At 59.3% G+C, this 24,348-nt stretch overlaps 1 protein-coding gene across 2 annotated transcripts in view; it reads right to left on the bottom strand.

The window, feature by feature from the left end:
• The window catches only part of CACNA1B (calcium voltage-gated channel subunit alpha1 B), a 137,809-nt gene that overhangs the window by 4,678 nt on the left and 108,783 nt on the right, over positions 1–24,348 (bottom strand). For both annotated transcript variants that reach the window (XM_037036648.1, XM_037036649.1), the window contains exons 37-44: positions 18,904–19,031; positions 14,364–14,460; positions 11,850–11,958; positions 4,171–4,278; positions 3,498–3,610; positions 2,498–2,625; positions 798–936; positions 506–622 (exon numbers count right to left, since the gene is read on the bottom strand). In XM_037036648.1, coding sequence (XP_036892543.1) covers positions 506–622; positions 798–936; positions 2,498–2,625; positions 3,498–3,610; positions 4,171–4,278; positions 11,850–11,958; positions 14,364–14,460; positions 18,904–19,031 — 939 coding nt within the window. The remainder of the gene's footprint in view (positions 1–505; positions 623–797; positions 937–2,497; positions 2,626–3,497; positions 3,611–4,170; positions 4,279–11,849; positions 11,959–14,363; positions 14,461–18,903; positions 19,032–24,348) is intronic.

The raw sequence follows: 24,348 nt of genomic DNA, 5'->3' as shown, positions 1-24,348 counted from the left end.
ACTGCCTTCTGGGGGTACCCAGCAGGGTTGACACTGTCCGGGCAGCTGTGAAGCTGGGGAGGCTCCAGGCCAGGTCTCCTCATTCCCCCCCTCCTGCCCCCAACACCCCAACTCCCAGACCACCCACCTGTGTCCCTGCCGCCAGACGGGGCATGGAGGCGGCTCGACCCTGGCTCTCCAGCCCAGGTTGGGGCTCCCCGTCAGGGCCCCTCAGGGCCTTGCTCTGCGTCTGGATGTCCATGGCCTGGGGGTACAGCGGCCCCACCCAGTTACACCCACCGTGGATCCCAGCCCCACCTTCTTGCTAGCCCGTCCCCGACCCCATCATCTGGTCTCCTCCACCCTCGTCTCACGCCCATCCCCGCGCTCAGCCCCGTCTCACGCCCACCCCCACCCGGGGGGGGGGGGGGGCTCCTCACTGNGCTGTGAAGCTGGGGAGGCTCCAGGCCAGGTCTCCTCATTCCCCCCCTCCTGCCCCCAACACCCCAACTCCCAGACCACCCACCTGTGTCCCTGCCGCCAGACGGGGCATGGAGGCGGCTCGACCCTGGCTCTCCAGCCCAGGTTGGGGCTCCCCGTCAGGGCCCCTCAGGGCCTTGCTCTGCGTCTGGATGTCCATGGCCTGGGGGTACAGCGGCCCCACCCAGTTACACCCACCGTGGATCCCAGCCCCACCCTCTTGCTAGCCCGTCCCCGACCCCATCATCTGGTCTCCTCCACCCTCGTCTCACGCCCATCCCCGCGCTCAGCCCCGTCTCACGCCACCCCCCAGCCCGGGGGGGGGGGGGGCTCCTCACTGGTTTTCCCGGTTGCACCACAGGGATCTCTGTGGAGTGGCCGCGCTCCAGGGGGATCCTCGCCTCACAGGGCGCCTCCTGGGCCCTCTGGGTGGCGCCCCAGGAGACAGACTCTCTCATGCCGCTCTCGGGGGTTTGCCTGGGGAAGAGAGGGTTGCTCTGTCGGCTCTGAGGTCTGGGTGCAGCACAGAATGTCCACCGGAACCTGTGCCCCCTCGTGTGCGGGTGCTTCTGAGCAGGGCACAGCGAGGGGTGTGGGCCCAGTGCTGGGGCTCCTGTGCGCAGCGGGGCAGGGACGAGGCCACATGGGCACGGCGTGTGGAACACAGAGCCGCCAAGACGTCCCGCCCACGGCGGCCGCACACCCTCCAGAGGCTCCACGTCCTCACCTCCAGGCTCGTCGGCCCCTCCGACCTCCCTGACCCCCCTCAGGTGGGACCTCCAGGGCCACTCCTCGGAGGGCCTTCCACGGCACACGCGTGGCGCCGGCTGGCTCCTCCTCCTTCAGCGTCTGTCTTTCCGATCCCCTCTCCTAAGTGGCATTAAAGCTGCCTGGGTTCTGCTGGCTCCTGCCCAGCCCAGCACTGCACGCATCTCCCGTCACCCCAACCGAGGGGCACCGTCATGCTCCGAGCCCAGAGGGGGACCCTGATGGCCTCCGCGGGCTGCACCGACGCCACACCGCCGTCCCTGGGTTTCTGCCCCGCCCCAGAGTGGCCAGCCTGCCCTGCGGCTGCGGTCCTGCCCCCCTGCCCCCACCCAGGGTCGGCAGGCACTACCGAGAACCGCGGGCTTTTGGGGGGCCGTTCCCAGCTTCAGCAGGGTTGCCTCGGGGTTCTGTGGAGGCTTCCCCTGCCATGTGGCCCCCACCTCACGACCTCAGGCCTGGAGGATGGAGCCCATGGAAAGGCCTGGACACTTCCACCCTGGCCTTCCTCCCAGGCCCTCCTCACAAAGGAGCCGGCCGAGCCCAGACACTGCCAGGCTGGCCCCAAACTGGAAGAAGTGACATGCCACAGAGCTACAGCAGTTTGATGGTGCCTGGGGTGATACTGCTGAAGGTGCCTGACTCACTGTCCTTGAAAGAGGAATGTCAAACGCAAGAAGAACCAGAGCCGTCTGTGCCCACTGCGCTGGCCTTGCCCCTTGAGAACAGCAGGCTGGAGTCAGGCCCCACTCAGCCCTGGCAGGGCCAGACACAGCTTATGTGCCTGCCTGGGCCAACAGGGTGTCTGCAGACAGGGGACCTCCACTGGCCCGGGCCTTGGCTGGAAGGGCCCTGCCCTCACGTGGAGCCCAGACTGGCCACCGGCAGCCACCTGCCAGCTGTCTGCAGTGAACAAACCGAGACCGTTACGTCACGTCACTTGGTGTGGGGTGGCTCTTTACCAAGAATCACTGTGGCAAGTGTTCCGCGACACAGGGCATCCTGCCAGTTTGTCTGTGACACACAGTTGCTTCAGGAATCAATACCAGATGCGAGAGTGGGAAGCGTCTCGAAGGAGGTGGGAAGATCAGGGTGCTCGGAGACGACGGACAGCATGGGCGAGGACCCCCTATCCTGAGTGTTGCCCAGGGGAGCCCCTCAGAGTGGGGAGATGGGGAAACCAGGAGCTCGGCTTTCCCCCACCCTGTCAGCCCTGCGCTGCCCAGGACTCGCACCCCCCACCCAGGACTCGCACCCCCCACCCAGGACTCACACGGCCCCGCCGTTGCTGAGCGAGGCTGAGCTCTTCTGCTGAAGGAAAACCCGGGCTCCTCGCAGCACGGCCGGCTGCGTCTGCTCCAGTGTGGCCTTCAGGGGGTGAAACAGGGACACGGGGCCCATCTGCAGAAGGGGTGCGGGGAGAAGCAGCGCTCTGAGGGCTGGGGAGACTCCTCTGCCCCCGGGGCCTCAGCGACCTGCTCCCAGGATGGCCTGGAAGTGACCTCAGCAACGCTCTTCGCTTCCTGGAGCTTCGGCTTCCCGACCTACGGAGCTGAGGACTCGATGTGACCGCAGACGGCCAAAGGGGCTCCTCCCAGCACCCACTCTACTAGCGTGACAGAGACGGCGGGGGCCCCGGGAACACTTCTGAGGAGGGTTTGCAGGGGAAGATGGGGAGCGGAGGGCTGTCGTGGGTGCCAGGCGTGTCCCTTCCCCACGCGGCAAAGACCCCAGAAGCTCCAAACACCAGGCCACTTGCTAGACAGAGAGACCACGGATGGCCACTGGCTGTGTGGGGAAGGCGTCACCTCCACAGGGTGACTTCAGAAAGAGAGGCGCCCGAATCACCCCAGTCGGTGCCACACGTGGAACAAATGGAGACCCCAGACTGTCAGTTGGGATCTGCTTGGTCCCTGCCTGGGCCCAGGGGGTGTGAGCTCTCCTTGCACCTCCCAGAACACTCTCTCCACCGGCCCCTTGGGGCGCTTCTTCCACCACTCACAAACGTGGTGCCGCCCTGGGCCCAGCCTCAGCCCTCTTACTCTCCGCCCCTGCACACAAGCACCCGAGTCAGGGGCGGCTCAAAGCCACCAGCCACCGGGACTCATAAAGGCGAGGCGAGGTTCCTGACTTTGGGGCCAACGAGGTGGCTGAAAGAACATCTCTTCCTTGCCCCGCCGCGCTGTCCTGCGCGGGGGGGGGGGGCGGCGGCTCCCGCTGTGCTCAGGCAGGAGGGGGCCAGAGTCTCGGCACCTGAAACCGAGGGCTGGTACCTGGGACAGGCCTCCTGGAGCCTGGTGAAGCTGGTCTCTGCTGGTTTTGTTCTGTTTGTAGAAGTCAAATATCATCAGAGCTGCATAGACTTTCCCAACTGTCATCTCGTCAGCTGGAGGGGAGAGCAGGCGAGGGGGGGAAGACAGAGACCCGAGCTTGGAGGGGACAGGGAAGCCACAGAAAACGTGGGGCACAGTGGGCTGAGGAGGACTAGTGGGCACACTCAGGCAGAAGCACGTTCTGGGCAAAGGGACTCATCCCCTGAACCCCGGCGATGCCTCCAGACCTGGCCACGTCCGACCTGGAGCCCACTGACCCCCACCCCGCCCGGCTGCAACCAGCCAAGGGAGGTCAGCGTTTATCTCTAGCACCTCATCGTTTTTGGCATCTCTGACTGCTGGGAGTGCCCCCGTCTCGTCTCTGGGTTGTGCGAAGTCATCCCCACACTGGGAGTGCGGGTGACCTGGCTCCACGGGGGACCACTGTGCCACTTCCTCCCACGACTCCTGAGCACCGACTTTAAAGACCAGGGTCCCCTGCAGGTGGAAGTCGGGTCTGGACTCTGCTGAAGGTGAGCCCACCTCTCCAAGGTCATGGGACAACACCCTGCCCGGGGCCGCCCTGCCCGGCCTGCAGCGGGGACAGGAAAGGGAGGTTGTCGTCCTCACTTACGTTTATGAGGCGGCACCAGTAAGTCCAGGGTCTTCTGGGGCAGGTTGGCCCACACAGAGGAGATCTCCTTCCTCAGTTCTGCATCGCACTGGTGCTGCTTCGTGCCAGCTGGGGCGGGGCAGGGCGGGAGGGGGAAGAGGGGTGTAAGTGCCCCTCTGCAGTCCCCTTGGGAGACAGGCAGAGATGGGCAGGCAGGGGAGACATGATGGGGGGATTGGTGTCTGGTGCAGGGGGTGGGGGGGGCACTGGGAGCGGGGAGGGGCATGGTGATGTCCACACACTCGCCCATTCACTGGCTAATGCACATGGGGCACCCACCCCACATCAGGTGCTGTTCCCGGTGAGAGAACAAAACCGAAGGGGCTGCCCCGGGAGGACCCTGACTGAGGCCCACTGCCCAGGAGGGACACCTTCACAGTCCGGTGTGGTGGGGACAGGTGCAGCCAAGGGGGAGGGAGGACAAGTGTCAGGAGGCCACAGTGTGGGGCAGGGTGGGTGGGAGAGGCCTCACGAGAGGGCGGCACGTGTCCGTACGACCCTGGAAGCAGAGGGACCAGCTCCACTGTCGCCACAGGGGTGGCAGCACCAGGGGAGAGGGCGTGGCACTGATGCTGAGCCAGGAGGCAGGGGATAGGGTGGGCCGTCAACCTTCTCCTGAGGTCGGGCTCACCCCGACTTCCTCTGTGCGCGGGAAGACTCCCCGCTCCCAGTCGTCCCGCTCCATGGGTGCCGGGGAACCCATGCGGTGCAGCACCCGGCACCACTGCGCACGTCCCTCAGAGCCTCCACCAGCCCTTGGCCGTGGCCGACGAGCTTCCTGCGTCGGTCACATTGCCTTCTGCAGGGCACCGCGCACGTGTTGTTTTGGGGCTCTGGCTTCCTTCACCGGGAAGGACACGTGCGAGGCACCCACGTCTTGGGACGGGTCAGCAGGCTGTCCGTGTGCCACTGGCTCACGACACGGACCACACACAGTGCGTCCGCTCGCTGGCTGGACACGCGCGGTGTTTGCGGCGTGGGGCGGTCACGCCCGAGGCTCCCGTGCAGACGCTTCCCCTTCGCCCACGCTGTCCTGCTTGGACGACAGCTGACACCCAGCTCCTCGGCGTCTCTGTCGGCCTCCTTGAATCCGCCCTGGCGATGTGTCTGTCAAGTCATTGGCCTGTTTACTGGGCTCTTCATCTTCTCATTGCGGGAAACCATTGCTCTATCACTGTGCTTCTCACACATGTTTGTCTGAGTCTTTGGCCATTTTATTTTCTCAAATGTCTTTTGAGATGCAAGTTTTAAATTTTGATAAAGCTCAATTTATCGATTTTTTTCTTATATGGCTCATGCTTTTTGTATCTTAAAATAATCTTTGCCAAACTCGAAATTGCAAGATCTTCCTTCTATTTTCTTTGGGAGGTTTTATAATTTTACATTATATCTATGATCCAGGTCTATAAACCCAGGTGATTTTTAAAAAATATTTTATTGATTATGTTATTACAGTTGCCCCATTACCCCCTTTATTCCCCTCCACCCTGCACACCCCCTCCCACCCACATTCCCCCCTTTAGTTCATGTCCATGCGTCATAACTTCTTTAGCTTCTACATTTCCCACACTACTCTTGCCCTCCCCCTATTTTCTATCCACCATCTATGCTACTTATTCTCTGTACCTTTTCACCCTCTCTCCCCCTCCCACTCCCCTGTTGATAACCCTCCATGTGATCTCCATTTCTGTGGTTCTGTTCCTGTTCTAGTTGCTTAGTTCATGTTTTGTTTTTTTTTAGGTGTGGTTGTTAATAATTGTGAGTTTGCTGTCATGTTTTTTATTTTTTTCTTAGATAAATCCCTTCAACATTTCATATAATAAGGGCTTGGTGATGATGAACTCCTTTAACTTGATTTTATCTGAGAAGCACTTTATCTACCCTTCCATTCTAAATGAAAGCTTTGCTGGATAGAGCAATCTTCGATGTAGGCCTTTCATGACTTGGAATACTTTCCAGCCCCTTCTTGCCTGCAAGGTCTCTTTTGAGAAATCAGCTGACAGTCTGATGGGAACTCCTTTGTAGGTGACTGTCCCTTTATCTCTTGCTGCTTCTAGGATTCTCTCCTTCATTTCAATCTTGGGTAATGTAATGATGATGTGCCTTGGTGTGTTCCTTCTTGGGTCCAACTTCTTTGGGACTCTCTGAGCTTCCTGGATTTCCTGGAAGTCTATTTCCTTTGCCAGACTGGGGAAGTTCTCCTTTATTATTTATTCCAATTAGTTTTCTACTTATTGCTCTTCCTCTTCCCCTTCTGGTACCCCTATAATTCAAATGTCGGAACGTTTAAAGATGTCCTGGAGGTTCCTAAGCCTCTCCTCATTTCTTTGAATTCTTGTTTCTTCTTTCTTTTCTGTTTGGTTGTTTCTTCCTTCCTTCTGGTCCACTCCATTGATATGAGTCCCAATTTTCTTCCCATCATTATTGGTTCCCTGTGCATTTTCCTTCATTTCACTTAGTGTAGCCTTCACTTTTTCATCTAATTTGTGACCAAATTCAACCAATTCTGTGAGCATCCTGACCACCAGTGCTTTGAACTGTGCATCTGATAGGTTGGCTATCTCTTTGCTGTGGAGCTTTGATCTGTTCTTCTGTTTGGGCCTTTTTTTGGTCTTGTCACGCCTGTTATGTAGTGAGGGGCGGAGCCTTAGGTGATGACCAGGGCAGGGCAACCCAGGTGCAGGGTTGTGACGCTGTATGTGGGGCAGGGGTCCCAGAGGGAGTGATGGTGCTTGCTCCGCTCTTGGTTGGATTTCAGTCCCTTCCGCCACTTCCCCCAAGCAAACTGGGCCTTTCTGGTGCTGCTTCCCACGTGGGCGGGCTTGTGTACATTCTAGGACCCTGTGGGTCTCTCCAACAAACTCTCCTGTGAGGAGGGGAGTCTCTCCCGGCACCTCAACCCCGACAGGTGTTTTCAATCGGTGCTTTGGGGCTTTATTTCCTGGCACTGGGACCCTGGGTTGCGCGGTCTGTCTTGCTCCTTAATTTCACCTGCTTTATCTGTGCAAATGTGGGACCCCCCCAGTCAGCCAGCTGCCTTGCACACAGTGCCACACTTCACAATCGCCACCTCGCTGGGTCTGCCTGTTGCCACCTGCACGCCCAGGATCCGCCCACTGCGTCTCGCACTCCCGGGGTGCCTTGTACAACCAGTGCCTCTGCTTTTTGTGCCTCGACCCCTCTCTGCCTGGCCGCCCGACTCCGCCCCGCCTACCAGTCTGGACGAATGCGTCTACTTTATCTCCTTGGTTGCCCAATTTCCATACAGTTCAATTTTCTGTCAGTTCTGGTTGTTATTTTGTTTCTAAATTGTTGTTGTCCTTATTTTGGTTGTGCGAGGAGGCACAGTGTGCCTCCATCTTGGCCGGAAGTTAACCCAGGTGCTTTTGTCGAAGGTGAAAGGGACATGCTACACACTGAATGGTATTCCCTTCACATGTTGAAGCACTGACCCCCCATGTGACTGTGTTTGGACCAAGGATGAGGGAATTGAGGTGAACTTGGGTCCTAGGGGCAGGTGCCTGGCCCACAGGGCTGGTGTCCTCAGGAGAAGAGAGTGCACACACTCACCATGTGCTCTGAGTGGAAAGGCCGCGTTGGGGTGCGGTGCAGGAAGGTGGCCGGGCACAGGCCAGGGGACAGGCCTCAGAAGCAACCCTGCCTTCCTGGAACCCTGATCCTGGCCTCCAGCCTCCAGAACGTGAGAAACGAGTTTTCGTGTTTAAGCTGCCCAGTGCTAGAATTTCCTGACAGCTGCCCAAGCCGAGTAAGACTGAACATCCAGGCTTAAAAAAGTAATTGGCACATAAGCGTCTGAATTTCTCCAGCACCATCTGTTTTAAAAAATTATTTTCTCCATTAAGTGTCTTTGCAACATCACTGGAAACCAGTCAACTCCTAAGGGTGAGCCCCTTCCTGGAGCCACCACTGTCCCCCCGTCTTGTCCCCAGCACTGAACGTCTCGGTCAACACAGCTTTATAAAAGTCTCTGACTCAGGCAGGTGAGTCTTCCAACTTTGTTCTTCTCAGATTGTTTTTGTTGCTCAAGTTCTTCTGCTTTTCTATGTACATTTTAGATTCAGTTTATAATTTCTACCCAGAGAGCCTGCTTTGATTTTGACTGTGCTAACATTAGCTCCGTTGATCAGTAATAGAAGAACTGGCATCATAACACCAAGTCTGCTGATGCATGAACAGGACACACAGCTTGATCTGTTTAGCTCGATTCCTTTAGTCAATGTTTTAAAATTTGCAGCATACAAACACTATACATACTTTTTAGAGTTTCTGGCAATAAGGAAGATTTCATGTTTTGGGTGTGATTTTAATAGAACTTTGTTCCAATGTCAATTGTTAACTGATATCCTGTGACCTTGCTATACTCACATATTAGTTTTAGGAACATTTTCATGCCTTAAAACAATACAAATATGTTGTCGCAGTTCTGGAGACCAGGAGCTGAAAGTGAAGGTCTCAGCAGAGCTATGCGCCCTCCAGTGAGGGAGAAAGAAGAGCCCTTCCTGGCCTCTTCTTAGCTTCTGGTGGTTCCCATAAATCCTTGGAATTCTTTGGCTAACAGCTGCCTCAGTTTTATTAGCATTTCATTCAGCTTTTTTGGAATTTTCCTCACAGATAATCATGTCAGTTGTGAGTAGAGGGAGTTTTACTTTTTCCCTCCCAATACCTACACCTCATTTCTTTTTCTTGGCTTATTACACCAGCTAGGACCTCAAGTGCAATGCTGGACAAACATGGTGACAGCAGACATCCTTGGTGTGCTCTTGACCTTGGAAGAAAAGGAGTCAATTGTTCTCCGTTAAGTACCTATCGGCTGTAGGGTTTTCACAGATACCCTTTACCAGATTGAGATAGTCTCCCTGAATTTCTATAAAATGATTAAAATCATGTTTAATTTTGTCAAATGCTTTTTCTGCATCAATTGAGATGATCATATAGTTTTTTATTTTTTGATGTATTACCTTGTATTAATTGGTTTTTACATTTAAAACAAGCTTGAGTTGCTGGGACAAACCCTACTTTTGTCAAGTACTATTTTATAGTGTGTGTGTGTGTGTGTGTGTGTGCGCAACTGGACTCAGTTTGCTACAATTATGTCAAAGCGTTCTGTATATGTGTTCATGAGAAATGCTGGTCTGTAGTTTTTTTTCTACAAGGTCTGTCCAGAAAAAGCTCAGCATTGTTAACGCACCGAGAACAGTTTGTGCAACATCAGTGTCACGGGGCAGCCAAGGAGAGGGGACTGGAATGTGCACGCATGAACAACGACAGCTTCACTGCACTGGTCAGTGGGGTGGGAGACGCTGCTGAGTGAGCATGTGGACTGTGTGGCCGTCGCATTCAAAATGACTGAGCAAGCAGAGCGATGCATCTGCACCAAGTTCTGTGCCAAGCTTGAACGTTTCTCTGCAGAAACTATCTGGATGACTCAGAAGGCCGCCACTGCGGGCACCTGGTGGTCGGCAGCTCCGGCGTCACACCTCATGCAGGGTTTTTTGGAAAAACATCAAATCGACCGGGTCACTCAGTCCCCCTACAGCCCAGATTTGATGCCCTGTGACGTCTGCCTTTTCTCCAAACTGAAATTACCTTTGAGAGGGAAGAGATTTCAGATCATTGATGAGATTCGGGAAAATACGACGGGGCAGCTGATGGCGACTGGGAGAACTGTGTGAGGTCCCCAGGTGCCCACTTGGAAGGGGCCTGAGGTGTCACTGTCCTGTGCACAGCGTTTCTTGTCTCTTCTTCAGCACCTGTCTCCACTTGTCCTAGCGCGTGGCTTTCTGCACAGACCTCGTGTCTTTGTTCCGTTTTGATAGCAGAATAATGCTGGCCTTGGAAAATCAGTTGAGGAACACCTCTGTTTCTCCTCTTTCTGGAGGAGTTTGTGTGGAACCGGCAGCATTTCCTCCTCAGACGAATGTTTGGCAGACTCCACTGATGGAACTAACGGGGCCTGGGATGTTCTCTGTTGGAAGGTTTTTAACTGTGAAATTAACTTCTTCAATAAATACAGTAATTCTCTTTATATTTTAGTTCGCCTACGCTTGAATAAACTGGACAGTCTGCGTCAAGGAGCTTTCCTATTCCCTCTGAGTTCCAGGCTTTGGCATCTAGTTCTTCGCGCTGTTTCCTTGTTACCCGTTCGGTGTCGGCAGGGCCCACGGCCACGCCTCCTCTTTCCTCCTTCCCTCCTAATGTTGTTTTTATCCCCTTTTCGCCTCGGTCTGTCCGGAGAGAGGCTTGTCAACACTAGGAGTTCGATTTTTAACTTGCTGTTTCTGGCCGTCGCCTTGTAGGAAGGCCAAGGGCCGAGCGCACGGCCCGGACCAGGAGGCGCGCGTGAGAAGGCAGGAAAGAGGTCATGTTCCGGGTGTGCGTTGAAGGCAGAGTCAGAAGTGATAAGGGGTCAGATACTGGCCCGAAATGGGGTGAAAAACAAAAGAGAAAATATGGCCAACATTTTCGTCTAGAGCCCCCGGAAGAACAGTTTGCGCTGAGGGGCCGGGAAGACCTGGAGGACTCTCTGGAGCTCAACGTCGAGCAAGTGAGTGTTGGAAGCTTGTTGGGCCTCCAAGTGCAGAGGGTAAACAGCCTGGGAGGCGGAGATCGGGAATTCGGGAGGGGGCCCAGACTAGCCACATGGAACCGGGGGAGCAGACTGGAATTCACGGTGCTGAGAGCCACGGGAATAGATGGAAACAACAGAGACCGGGGGGCCAGCGGAACCAGAGGAGACACAGAGGGGGCCAGAGAGGAGGGGGCGGGAGCTGAGAAGATGCTGCAGACAGGTCTGTGCGGTGAGGGCTGAGGTGGCGGAGGTCAAAGGGCGCTCAACGAGAGCAGCCGTGTGGTGCCGCGGTGGCAGCCGGCTGCCGACTGGGGCAGAGAGACCAGAGACAACACACACCAGCCTCTCGAGGAGCAGTTGGCTATGAAGGGAGGGAGACAAACAGGGAGGGTGACAGACGGGAAGAGAATCTTTACAGCCGGGAAACGTAAGAGCACGCTCGTGTGCTGACACAGACAGGAAGGTGACACGGTGAGATGCAGAGCAGGTGATGGGGACAGGACCTCGTGTGCAAGGCGGAGACTGGCCTGGACTCACCCGTCACAGGAGTCAGCCGAGCTCAAGGGTACAAGTGCAGGGAGGAGGGGGTGTGGGGGACAGGGGTGGTGCAGGCCCCCCTCTGGTGACTCCAATGTTCTGTGTGAAGGGGAAACTGTCATCACACAGGGTGAGGGTGGGAGCGCGCCCCATAGCTTCGTTCCCTCTCCGACTTGGCGCAACCTGCGTGGTCTTCTCAGTGAGCTCAGGAGAGGGCCCGAAGCGGCACTGGGCTTGCTGGAGCGCCGGAGGAGTGCAGGCCATGGGCTCAGGGCCACGCTCCAGCTGCAACTGGCAGTGGCCTGGGTGGCCTGGACCGGCCATTTCATTTCACTGCCGTCATGGGCAAGTGTCCTTGCGTGAAAAGGGAGCGCCGGCGTGCAGGACAGTTATCAGGGGACAAAACCAGTGCCCTGGCCAGACGGGTCCCTGTGCCCCGCCCTGCCCCCCACCTTGGGGTGCGGCTCTGAAGGGCTCCGCCTCAGCACCTCTGCCCCGAGGCTACTGTGCTCACCTGGAGCCAGCTTGATGTCCAGTGCGGTCCGGATGAGGGCCATCAGCGTGGAAGTGAAGTGGACAGTCATGTCCTCACTGGAGATGGGCATGTTCATGCGAACCAGGCGCTGGGGACAAGGGGGCAGGTCAGGGCCAGGCCTTCTGGGGGCTCCGCCACAGGGCCATTCAGTGCCGGAGGCCCCTGGAGGTGAGCCCTGCAGGTGCCTGGGACAGAAAGGTCGGATCGAGGGGGGTTTTGCCAGCATTCCCACTCACCCCTGACTCCGCCCCCCGCCCCGGTTAGCAGAGCTGAGGGCTGGTGTGGCTACAGAAAAGCACAAGTCCAGGTAAGGACTTGCACCCTGGGGCTGGCCAGGAGCTCTAGAGCATAGGCTTCCTCAGCTGAGGACCTCCCCACCCTCCGGCTAGGGCGGGGGAGAGCGCACGGCCGTGCCTGGGCGCAGGGATCTGGGCTGCAGAACTAAGGCTGCTGTGCCCTGGGACAGCTCACAGACAGGAGGGGAGATGCCTGTCCTTTTACTCCTCTGCCAACCCCACCCCTTCCAGCCACGGGCTGCAGCCTGGACAAGGGCTGGGTGGCTGGGAGCGCAGCCTGGGCAGCGGCCCCAAGAAGGCTCTGCCCTCACTAGCCGGCCAGGAGGCCTGGAAGAGAGACCAGGCCCAGGTGGGCAGGCCCAGAGGAGCTGGGACTGCATGGGCCGTGGGCTCAGCCAGCTGCGGGGGTCGTGGTGGGGGCAGTCGGCAGGGACACAAGTCCTCTAACCAGCGGGGGGCGTGCCCCTGCAGGGGCGAAGACCCCTCTCCCCGCCTCAGTCTCCAAGCACAGAGCAGTTGGGTCTGCGCCGCACACAGGGCTCAGGTGTGTCTGCAACGTCCTGAGCGTGAAGGGACACCACATCCCACCTGTCCTTTCCCAGCAGCCTCTTGGCCCTTCCACAGAGTGGGAGCTAGAGATGAGGGCACGGGCCCTGCGTCTGCCGACCCTCTGCCCCCAAATGTAATCCTCAGCCTGACGGAGCACGTGCCTGCAGACACGGCCCCAGATCCTGTCCCCGAATGCTGCCAAAGCCCCGCCTGGACATCCGATCACAGTCCCAGGCCCTCACACAGCGCCCGTGTGGCGCACACCAGGAAGCACGGCATCCCTGCAGACCCGCTGGGCGGCAGTGGGAGAGGCGGGGGGCTCCCCTCCAGGGGACTCAGGGATCATGGAACCACAGAGAAGGAGCAAAGCAGGTGATTTCCAAGAGAGGAGGGCTCCGTCCAGGGCACCTTCCCCAGAGGGCTGGAATCTCAGCGAGCAGTAGAGGACTGGACAGACAGACCTCCGTGCGCTGGATCTAGACCCTCTTGGCCACGGCACCCTGTGCATCTCCTGCCCCCTCCCCAGCTCATTAAGCCCATCCACTCCCTCCAGCCTGGCCTCTTCATGCCCACAACCTTGGAGTTGGCCAGCACGGCTGGGGTGGGGTTCTAAGGTCACCATGGGCCCTACAGCCCCCTGGTCCTGGCATCGGTGTGGACGGAGCTCTCCTCCTCGGGGACCAGGCTGTGGTGTTGCATGCGGGGCCTCCAAGAAGCCAGGTGCTCATGCCAGGTGGGGGCCGCGGGAGACACCAGAGGCACCCACTCCACCCCCAAAGGCTGTGCTGGGCCAGGCGACAGACAGGATGGAAGCAGAGCTCAGAGACAGGCAGTGTGGACAGCACCAGACAGACGGAAGCTCCGGCAGGGAGCTCACTCGGAGAGGGGGGTGGCAGGAAGGCTCCAGACACATGCTGGCCGTTTGCTGGGGGTACGGGGCTGTGGGAGGGCTTCCGGGGGTGGGTGCTGCAGGATGCCACGGGGAGACAGGATGCATGGGTGGGAGGGAGCAGGCTTGGGGCTGGGGCCGTGTGACGAGGGAAACCTGGAGGTGCCCCTCAGTCTACCCCCTTCCTGCAGCTCAGCGATGGGGGTGGGGAGGGGGCACCACAGGGCCACCTGGGCCTGAGGTTGCTCCCTCTGCAGTGACCCTTGCAGGACGCCTCTCCTTGACCTTCCTCCCCTCAGGGCCACCGTGGGCTCACAAGTCCCTTCAGGCGTCTATTTTTTCTAGGCTGTGGCCGCCAGGCCTGGGATGTGGCTGGATGCCTTTCCCACCTCAGAGCCCTCTCCTCGGGGAGGCCAGAGGGTGGGACTGCGCCCAGAACAGAAGCCTCTGCCGGGAAGGCCAGCCTGCACTCTCATTCCAGGGAGGAGAGGGAGGGACAAGGGCAGGGGACACTCTGTCTCCGTCTCCCTGAGCCTCTTGGGGCTCCCAGGGCCGCCCTGGGGACAAGGGCCGGTGCAGAGACACCACTGTGGTGTCTGTGTCCCTCTGTTTGGGAAGAAAGCGGAGATGGCTGGGGCAGAGAAAAGAAACAGTGAGACAGCAGAGTGGCAGACAGACAGACGGACGGACAAGCCCTGACAGACGACGGGAGACCAGCCCCAGCACAGACAGCCTCTGGGGAGCAGGGCCAGGGTCTACCTTGTACGCCACTCGAGCTGGGCATTTCTTCCCCAGCCCCAGGGGTGGGGACATGTGTTTCAGCATCTCGAACATGTCACTGTACGTGATACGCCCACTGGAGGCCCGGCCCAGGGAGGCAGAGGCAGAGGGTCCACGGGAGGGGGTGGGGGCGGGAGGAAGCAGAAAAGAAAACAGATCCATTAGCCAGTGTCGGAGTGAGTGCCGGAAGGAGGGTCACGGAAGGAGGGCCTCTCTGCTATACCGAGTCCCTCGTGCCCCCGCCCCCTGCACTCCCGCCCTGCACCGCAGGGGGCGGGGGCATCAAGCTGATGAACGTGGAGGGGTGAGGGAGGGCTGCATCAGGGCGCCTTTGGGTTGGTCCGCTTCACACTTCCAGAAACCGCAGGCAGCATTGAATCAGGAAAGAGCCACCTCCCGCCCGAGCAGGGAGCCGGTCGGCAGGGCTGTGAGAGGCCGCAGCCGCCTGGGACCCCCAGCTCCCCTTAGCACTCGGGTTGCTTCCAAGGGAGCCGGCAGGCAAAAAAATGGAGGAAAGTCTAAAACAAGCAGAAAAACAGGAGCGGAGCTGCTCTGTGCGGCAGGGCGCCCGGGCTCCAGACACCCTGGGCAAGACAAGTCCCGCTGCACGCCCAGAGACGCCCGAGGCCGGCCCAGGGCAGGGCTGCTGCTGGGGTCAGGGCTGGGCAGGTCATGGGGACTGCGGGGGGCGTGGGGTGGGGGCAGCCACCCCGGCCCCCTCCTCACACTGCGCGAGGGGTAGGGTGGGGGCCAGCACGAGGCTACGGCTCCAGATTCGGGAGAGTGTCTGGTGGCCGATGACTGTCTCTTCCCCAGGGAGACAGGCCTGAAGTCTCACCTCCACCCATGGGACTGGCCTGTAGGACCTGTGTGGGGTCCCAGAGACACAGTCATGTTCTGGTCACGGGGCCTGGCCCTCTGCCCATGGCTGCCAGCCTCAGCCTGCAGGTTAGGCCGGAGGGGAGGCAGGAGGGCCCTCTCTGTCCTCTGCACCCGCAGGAACCAAAGACCCCGAGGTTGGTGGGCTCCTGGGACCCAGAGGGGCAGCAGCTACTGGTCTGCTTGTGCCCATGTGTTCTCTTCTGGTCCCTGGGCCTCCGGTTTCTCTGACCATCAGCCCATTCTCGAGAGCTGAAGGGTAGTGGGGAGGCTGGGTGAGACCTGGCCCCTGGCCCCTGGCCCCCACCCAGCAGCCGGCGGAGGAGCTCACCGCCCAGCGTGAAAGCGCGGTGCGCGCCAGGATGCAGGCTGTCTGTCCCCGCCAGCTGGAGGGTCAGGGAGGGTAGCCGGGGACCAAAGCGTCCAGGGAGTGTAGTGCGGGGCGGGGCGGGGCGGGAGCACAGAGGTTCGGTGTCCTCATTCCCAAATCAGGCAGGGAGTGTGTGCTATGTTCGACTCCGGGCAGGGAGGGGTATGTCAGATGGAGGCTCTGAAGTTGCAAACCTTGTAGGCCAACCTACGAGGGCACTTCTTCCCTAAGCCAACAGGTGGCGCAATACAACGCAACAAACTGTACATATCCTTATAATGAATTCGGCAACTGGAAAGGAAAGGTCACAAGTTACGCAACCGAGGCTCAGGTGCCTGTCCTGCCGCCTGCCCTACCTGCCGGGTGCTGGACAGGCAGTGCCCCAGGGGGGCCTGGGGCGGGAGCCCCCGGAGCAGGGCCGGGAGCAGTCCGTGGGCTCTGCACGCACACAACCCGCCCCATCCCACCTGGCGGTGCTCACTCGCCCCCCAGAAGTGAGGTCTCTGACACCCAGGGCGCTTGCCAGACAGTTCCCACCTCCCTGAGCCAGAGCCCTCCCCTGGAACACGGGGTCTCACAAAGGACACCCTCGCCCCAGGGTTGGCTTCTCCTCCCTGCACCGTGTCCTCTCAGTCTGACCAGCTACGGCCGTGAGGCCTCACTTCCGGAACCAGGGTGAAAAGACAGCACCGGGGACCAGAGGGAACGGGGCAGTCTCCCCCAGTTCTGGCCTCACCTCCCTGCTGCCGCCAACCCCCCAGGTACCTCCACGTCAGGACTGTGGGCCCGATGCTGTCGCTCGTACGAAGGCACTGTCCCTCGTACGAAGACACTGTCCCTACAGTCTATGAAACAAGGCAAAGCTGCCTGTTTCACGCACTTTCAGGTCTCCCTCTGCCCGTCCCAGCTGCCTTTCGCTGTCTCCCCCTTCAGCCAGATGTGCTCAGCTTCCACCAGCTGCACCTGCAGCTCTGCCCACCGTCCTGTCGCCATCACTGGGGTCAGGCCCCGCCCACTCTGACTCACCCCCTCAGACACACCCTGGCCTCACAGGCTGGCTCCTCTCTGTACAGAGACCCCATGGACACTGGGCCCCAGCAGACCAGATGCTCAGCACACTCAGTGCACAGGTGGACGTGCACCAGGACAAGCTGATGTCGCTCACAGAGGGCACGTGCCCCTTGGAGTCCACACTCACCACAAAGTGCCAAGGCAATGGGGGGGTGGGGACAGAAAGCAAGGACGCCTCCTCCTCTCCCCCAGCATTTATGGATATGTGCGCACCGGCATGCCCTCAACACACAGGCACTCACACACAGCACCCACATGCATGCACACACGTATAGTTGTGTGCGCATTTACACAGCCACACGGGTGAAAACACACACACACACACAAAGAAACTCCACAAGTCCTGCTATTTCAGCATCTCCCCAAGAAAGAGGGGCCAGCAGAGTGATCCCCTGGGGGCTGACGGGGACCACACCCTGGCATCTGTCACAGAGGCCAATGAGCCTCCAGCACCTTCCATCCTGCTCAGAGGCCTCTGCTGGGCCTCCCCTCCCAGTGTCTGAAGCCGCCTGTGCTTCCAGCCCCGGCCCCGTGGGTGCAGTGACGGGGGTGGGAGCTGAGGTCGCACCTCTGCTTTGGGTGGACCGAGGGTCCTGTGGGTGCTAGTGGGCCACTCTGTGCTAAGGCTTCTGCTGGGCTGCCCGCTTCCCCACCAGCACGTCCCTGTCCCTGTCCCTGAGGGCTGTGCCCTCCCAGGGCCCCAGCGGGGAGCTCTGTGCACGAGCGCCAGCCAGTCTGGCCAGGGTTGCTTCCTGGGCACCCTGCTCTGCTCCACCTGCACTGCCGGGGGGGGGGGGGGCAAGCCTGCAGTTCACACCAGTCGGAAAGCATCCTCTCCCCACAGGCCTGCGCAGAGCTGCCTCTGCTCGTTGGCCCGAGTCCCATCCCAAACAACCTGCTTTCCTACAACACAGCACCCCCGCTCCGAGGGAACGTGCCAAGACAGCGGCGTCCCTACAGCCGTGTCGGCGGGGGGTCTCCTCCTGCCGGCACCACAGCCTGGGCGCCAGGCCTGAGTGCGGCCACCCTGCCCTCCGACCCCACGGCCTCCTGACCAGAGAACCTGTGATGGCCCCTCAGCCAGGATAACAGGCCTCCCTGGCCGTGGATTCAGCCTCGTGCACACAAAAACTCGGCTTGAGGCTGTGCCTGTGTCCCCCTGGGTGAGACCCGTAGGGCTTTCACCGCAAAGGGAAGCACCCTGAGGTGCTGCTGGGGCCTCCAGGATGGGGTTGAAGGGAGAGGGCCTCACTCGGCACCTTCGGGAAGTGGGCTGATGAGGGGGTGCAGGGGCTGGGGGTCAGAGAGCCTCGAGCACCCTCTACTCACGGAGCTTCCGCTCAGGAAGACGGGTAGAGCCCTGCTGCTCTCTCACCACAGGGGTGTGAGCCCCTGCCTCAGGCCTCCACCACGCAGGGGCCACTTGAGGACAGGACACATGTGCAGGCCCGTCCCACCTGGGAGCCTGGTGCGGCCCCCCTCTTGGCCCCTCCCTGCCTTCACTCCTACTGCAACTCCACTCTGAGACATGAACGTATGAAGACGCAGGCCAATAAGTGATAACGCACACGCAGGTGGGCCCCGCATGCGAGTGTGCCGTGGGCGTGTGGGCCTCTCCCAGGAAACGTGGTCTCAAACCAGCTTGACCCCGAACCACCTTCATGAGACCCTCGCTCTTCTTGGAAATGAACCCCCTCACTCACACGACAGACAGTCTTTCCACCGCACTGGACACATGACACCCTTCCTGGCAGCTCATCCGTCTCAGTAAAAGCCTATCCGGCGCCTGCTATTTGCATCCTGAGCCGTGGATGCAGAGGGGCACGTGGATCCTCCCCCAGAGAGGGCAGTGCACCGCACCCGCTGGGAGAACGCCCCGGGGCCCACGGAGGTCTCTGAGCTCCAGGGGGACGAGGAGGCCTAGGAGATGCCCCCCGGCTGTCTCCAGGACCCCTTATGCAATGGGCCACCCAGTAAGGGTCCTAAGCCTCACAAATGCCCCCCAAAATGTTTTGAGACCCCCAGGTAACATCCTAAGGGCTGAACTGAGGATTCAAAAAGAATGTCTGAGTGTGGGGAGCTTCTAGAAGCACAGGGAGGGTGAGAAGGAGAGCACCACCCAAGAGGGAGACAGAGCGCCCTCCCACAGGGAGTGGGGACCCTGGGCTCCAGGCCCTCGCAGCGGAGCACCTCACTCACCACGCAGCCGGATCGTACTCAGCCCAGACCCTGACGAACTCGTCCAGGTGGTGAGGCCCTAGGATGGAAGAGTCCCGCGTAAGGTACTCAAAATTGTCCATGATCACGGCCACAAAGAGGTTCAACATCTGTGGGACAGGAAGGAGAAGAGGTGACACACAGAGAGAGACCTCAGCCTGCCCCCTGGCATCCCTGGCCCTCCAGCCTAGCTCTCCCACCAAAGTCTGTGGGGACCATCAAGGACGCAGAGGTCAGCTGACCCAGCCGAGCCTGTCCAGACCTGTCTCCCCCGAGTCTGGGCCCTCCGCTCCTCCCACCCCCACTGCCCCTCCCCTACAGCCGCCAGGCCCCACTGGCGGCCGCAGAACCACAGTGAACCCCCGAAGGCTCTCGCTCTCAACTCTGCAGCCCCATCTGAACCAGGCCCCTCCTCTGCTGACCATGGTCCACGCTGCTGCCAGGCCCCCCGCCACCACCGCCCCCCGTCCCCTTTCTCCCCTCTGAGCAAGTCTTCCAGGGTGGCAGTGACGCCACACGATTAACGGTTTGCTCGCGGGAGGGCCATTTTGCAGTGCAGAGTCAGCTGTGTTCAGCACGTGCACAGCGCAGTGTGCTCACCACGCCCCTGGTTCCACACTGCTCCCCGGACCCAGAGGACGCCGCCTGCAGCCCCTCCCCGCCTCCCACCCTGGAAACCGCCAGCCTCCTTCCTGCATCTGTACATCTGCGTGTGCGGGATATTTCCCATACGAGGAGCGGATCATACAATATGGCCTTCTGGGTCCAGCGTCTGCGCACAGTGTGAGGTTTCTGAGAGTCCCTCCCGTGGGAGGTAGTGCGCGGGGGAGGCCCACTCCCTCTCGGGGCCGGGTGGCGTTCAAGGCCAAGGCTCATCCTCTACGACGCTGGCTCACTGCCGCCTCTTGCTCTTGCGGCTCACGCTGCTGTGAGCGTCCCGTCCAGGTCCGTGTGGTCCAGGTCCATGTGCCCATTTTGTTTCTCTCGAGGGGAACTGCTGGGCCGTGTGGTGCATCTGGGCTTAACTTGGGGGAAATTCTAAACCATTCTTTCAGAGACGCCTCCGCTGTTCTACACTCCTACCTGGAAACGCACTCGTTCCTATTGTCCATGTCTTGCGACCCTTGTTATTTCCCATTAAAAAACCATTATTATCACCACCCGGTGGCTGCGAGCAGCGTCTCACTGAGGCTTTGACCTGCATTTCCTGCGTGCACAGATGTGGAGGCCTTCACGCTCAGTCGCCCCGGCATTTTCTCTGGAAAAAGGTCTGTTCTGATTCTCTGCCCATTTCTAGATGGTTGCTCGTCTTTTCGCTGTTGAGCTCCTGGGTTCCCTACATGTTCTGGACGTGAACCGGCTCTAAGGTGTGTGATGGGTAGAGGCACCCTCTCCTAGTCCTTAGAGACCGCTCGACACATCACTGACAACGCATTTTGACGCAAAAGAGTTTTTAATTTTGAGTAGCTTAGCTTGTGTGTTTCACACTGCTGGTGATTTGGGTAAGTCTGAGGTCTAGGGGACTTTTTTCCTACACTTTCTTGTAAGAGTTTTACATGTAAGCAGCTATATTTGGGGCTCTCGTCGGTTGTGAGTTGCTTGTACAAGTGGCGTGAGGTGAGCATCCCCACTCCACGGCTTTGCACACGAAGGAGGCTGTCCGGCTACCGCTCACCGCTGGTGCAGGGAACCGTCAGGCCCGCGCCGAGTCACCCCGGCACCCTGGGCAAAAACGTCCATGCGGCCACGCTGCTTTAACCGAGGCGGCTTTATGCCACGTCTCCCGGAAATGTGTGTGTCCTAACTTCGTTCTTCTTCTTCAAGATGGTGTTGGCTGCCTGGGCTCCTGGAAACTCCATAGGAATTTGAGGACAGGCGTTTCCAGTTCTGCCAAAAAGACTTCTGGGAGCCTGACGCAGGGTGGGGCAGGGGGAGGGCACTGTCACCTTCTGACTCACGGACAGGGACGCCTGTCCACTTGGTCAGGTTTCCTTGCCTTGCTTTCAGCAACGTTTGAACTTTTTAGTGTGTGAGTCTTTCACCTCCGTGGGATCCGTTTATTCCTACACGTTTTTCTCCTGTGGATATGACTGGTAATAGGCTCATTTTCGACTTCCTTTTCAGATTGCTCGCTGCTGGTGTGCAGAAACACGCTGATCATCGCAGGCCCATTCCGTGTCTGGAACGTTGGCGAACTCCTTTCTTAGCGAGAGCCGTGCTCTGGTGAGAGCGTGTGTACACAACTCGGATTTTCTGTGTGTGCAACAATGTCATCTGCAAGCCCTCTCCATTCGGATGCCTTTCACTTTGGGAGTAAGCTGGTATCGTTCACCATGAACTATGGAGGTCCACTGTGCGTGTTCATAAAGCTCTTTATCGTGTTCAGGAAGTCCCCTTCTTCTTGTTTGTTCACTGTTTTTATCATGAAAGTGGGTTGAATTTTGTCAAGTGCTGTGTCCGCATCTATTGCGATGACCGTGTGGATTTTTCCTCACTAGTGGGGTTTATCGGGTTGGTTGACTTCCCTGTGCTGCTGTCCCCGCATCCCCGCGAGGGTCCACCGGGTCACGGTGTGTGGCCCTCTTCGTCGATGGAGTCAAGTCTCGGCATCCTGTCCGGGACAGTCACACCTACATTCATGGGGGACATGCTCAGTTTTGTGACAAGATGGCACTGACTTTGCAGAATGAGTCCAGAAGTGCCCCCCCCCCGTTCTGTTGGAAGAGAGTGCGGGAGACGGGTGCTGATTCCTCCTTTACTGTTAGGTGGGGTTCGCCGGTGACGCATTCCATCTGGACTTCATTTTAGGGAGTGTTTTTCATTAGTGATTCAAGCTCATTACTCGTTACAGGTCTACCTGGATTTTCTGATTCTTCTTGACTCAGTTACAGGGATTTGTGTCCTTCTAGGAATTTGTTCACTGCCATGTCTGGGTCCCACACACAGGCCAACCATGGCGTTCAGCGCCTCTGAGCACCCGGTTCGTCATGGTGACGAGGATGACACCCATCCCCGGCTCCTCGTCTTCAGGAACCCGTGGGGTTCAGCATGGTGTCTAAGTCAGCAGCTATAGCGGCTGTTCTGCCCACCTCCCCTCGGATCTAGGTGGTTGGGATCCGGGTCCTGCCAGACCCCCCAAATCACAATCCCGTTTTTCCCACCATCACTTCTCTGTCAGACCAAACCAGACCTGAGGGACTCTGGGCACAAGTCGCTCAACAGACCTAGAGCCAACAGCAGGGGCCAGGAGGACTGCGTCCATCCTGTTCCCCTCTCTGCTTTGGGTGACAACAAGGCCCCGGGGATAGTGGCCACCAAACACCCACTCCCACGGGGAAGAGTGGCAACAGAATCCAGGGGATTCCCCAACTCAAGCTGAGCACGTGCAGGGAGTATGGGTTTTGTGGGTGGCAGGTCACCACAAATCTGGCTTCTGTGAGGCCTCGCCTGCAGCCAGGAGCCTGGGGAGGCCAGGCCCGTGTGCTCAACTCTACAGCCAGGGCTCCCACAGCATCTGGGGTCTCAGAGATGCATGGAGACCAAAGCCCCCACTACCCACCAGGCAGTGACTCTCCAGAAAGCCTGCCCTCCCTGCTGCCCACAGAAGGTCTTCTGAGACCTGCCCAGCGTGGCCCAGTTGGTTGGAGTGTCATCCTGCAGAGCGAAAGGTCTCAGGTTCGATTCCCAGTCAGGGCACATGCCTAGGTGGCAGGTTCAGTCCCCCCTGGGGATGCGTATGAGAGGCAACCAATTGATGTTTCCCTCCCTCCCTTCTCCTCTCTCTAAACTCAATCAGCATGTTCTTGGGTGAGGATTTTAAAAAACAGTCTTCTTAGGGATCAGAGGGAGGGTGACCCCAACATGCACTTTCTATGCTTGGTGTCTGGCAGTTAGCGCAACAGTTTTCTAGACCTTCCTGTTTCCTTGGTCACTGCGCTCCTCTGTCGCAGACGCACACCTGTGCCAACCGCCCACCTTCACTGCGCCCTCGGGGCTCAGTCCACCCTCAGCCGAAGCCCTCACGTCTTCATCCTGCATGTTCTCTCCCTGCTTTCGCTGGGACGTGGGTGTGCCCCTCCCCACCATCCTCTTGAGAAAACGCCACCCTGCTCTTCCACGCTCATAACCTACAACCCCCCCCCAGGGGAGATCTGGGGCCTGCGGTGCTTTTCCGGATGAAACATGACTCTCACGTCCTTGTGGTTGTCAATACCCACAGACGGGGGCAGCTCCAGCCCGGCCTCTCTGCTCCTCGGCCTCCCATGTCCCGCCCACCATCATCTCAGCTCCTTGTTCTGTTGACTGAACGCTGCACTTGGCCCGAACCAGAGGCACCGCTACTGGCTGCGAGTCCTAACTCAGGCTGTCCCACTCCTGGCCCATGTCACCCACCCTTCTGGCTCACCTCCCCCGACACTTCCACATGAGGTCCCGATCCAGGGCCCTGCGCCCCCACCTCCAGTCCCTCCCCTCTGTCCCCAGCTTTGCTCCTGGGTCCAGTACTGAGATCCTTCACACGACCCTCTTCGCCCTCCTTGGACTTGCCTGGGAAACCCCAAGTCTGGACCACACCCTTCTCCGCCCACAGCACCAAGGAGTGAGTGTGGCTGGTCCTGCTCAGTCACGGCCACAGACACGCTGTTTCAGCTCCTGCCGTGCTGCCCGCCACGCCTCGTGGTGCGAACCTGCTGCAGGAGGCTGGGGCCCGCCTCGCAAACTCCTGTTCTCCTGACAGTCGCAGTGGCCTCCACCTTCCCTCACCCAGTGGGTACCTCTTGGCCTGCCTCATCTTCCTGAACTGCCCGACAGCCTTTCCGGGTCGACAATTCCCCCCTCGGCTTTGGGGTGCTGCCCCCCTGGTTCTCCACTGGCCTCCCCGACAGCTTCTCCACCTCTGGGCCGCCGGTGAGCTTCTCCGGGCCCCTCTCAGTTTTCGGCTTCTGAAATTGCACTCTGCCTGGGCTTCTCAGGGTCAGGTGTGCACAGAGTCACGTGCAACGTGTGTTAAGACCCAGACCCACAGGCCCCTGTCCTGGAGACCCTGACACAGGGAGTCTTGGAGGCCCCGGAGCCTGCACTCTGCCGAGAGCCTGGGTGCTGCTTCAGCCAGGGGTCTCTGGACCGAGGTCTGGGTACGAGGGGCCAGGGGAACATCGTCTGGCCCCACAGACGCACCACACACTGCTGAGGACACGTTGACACCCAGAGGTCTGCACGGCATCCCCGGGTGCTTCCCTCCCCAGCCCCACCCCTGCCGCTCCCACTCACCCAGGAAACCTTAGGACACAGCTGTCCCTCCGTCACCCATCCTGCCAGCTCCGCCTTTAGATTGCAGCCTGGCGGCACTGCTCCCTGCCACCCTGCTCTAGGCCACTGCCACCAACTGTCCCTGCTCCCTCCACGCTTCCCTGACCAGGAGCAGCAGCA

The sequence above is a fragment of the Sturnira hondurensis genome, unplaced genomic scaffold (genome assembly GCF_014824575.4).
Source record: "Sturnira hondurensis isolate 20B ecotype Veracruz unplaced genomic scaffold, ASM1482457v3 Scaffold0022908, whole genome shotgun sequence".
Taxonomy (NCBI): Eukaryota; Metazoa; Chordata; class Mammalia; order Chiroptera; family Phyllostomidae; genus Sturnira; species Sturnira hondurensis.
This window is presented reverse-complemented; position numbering and strand designations above follow the sequence as displayed.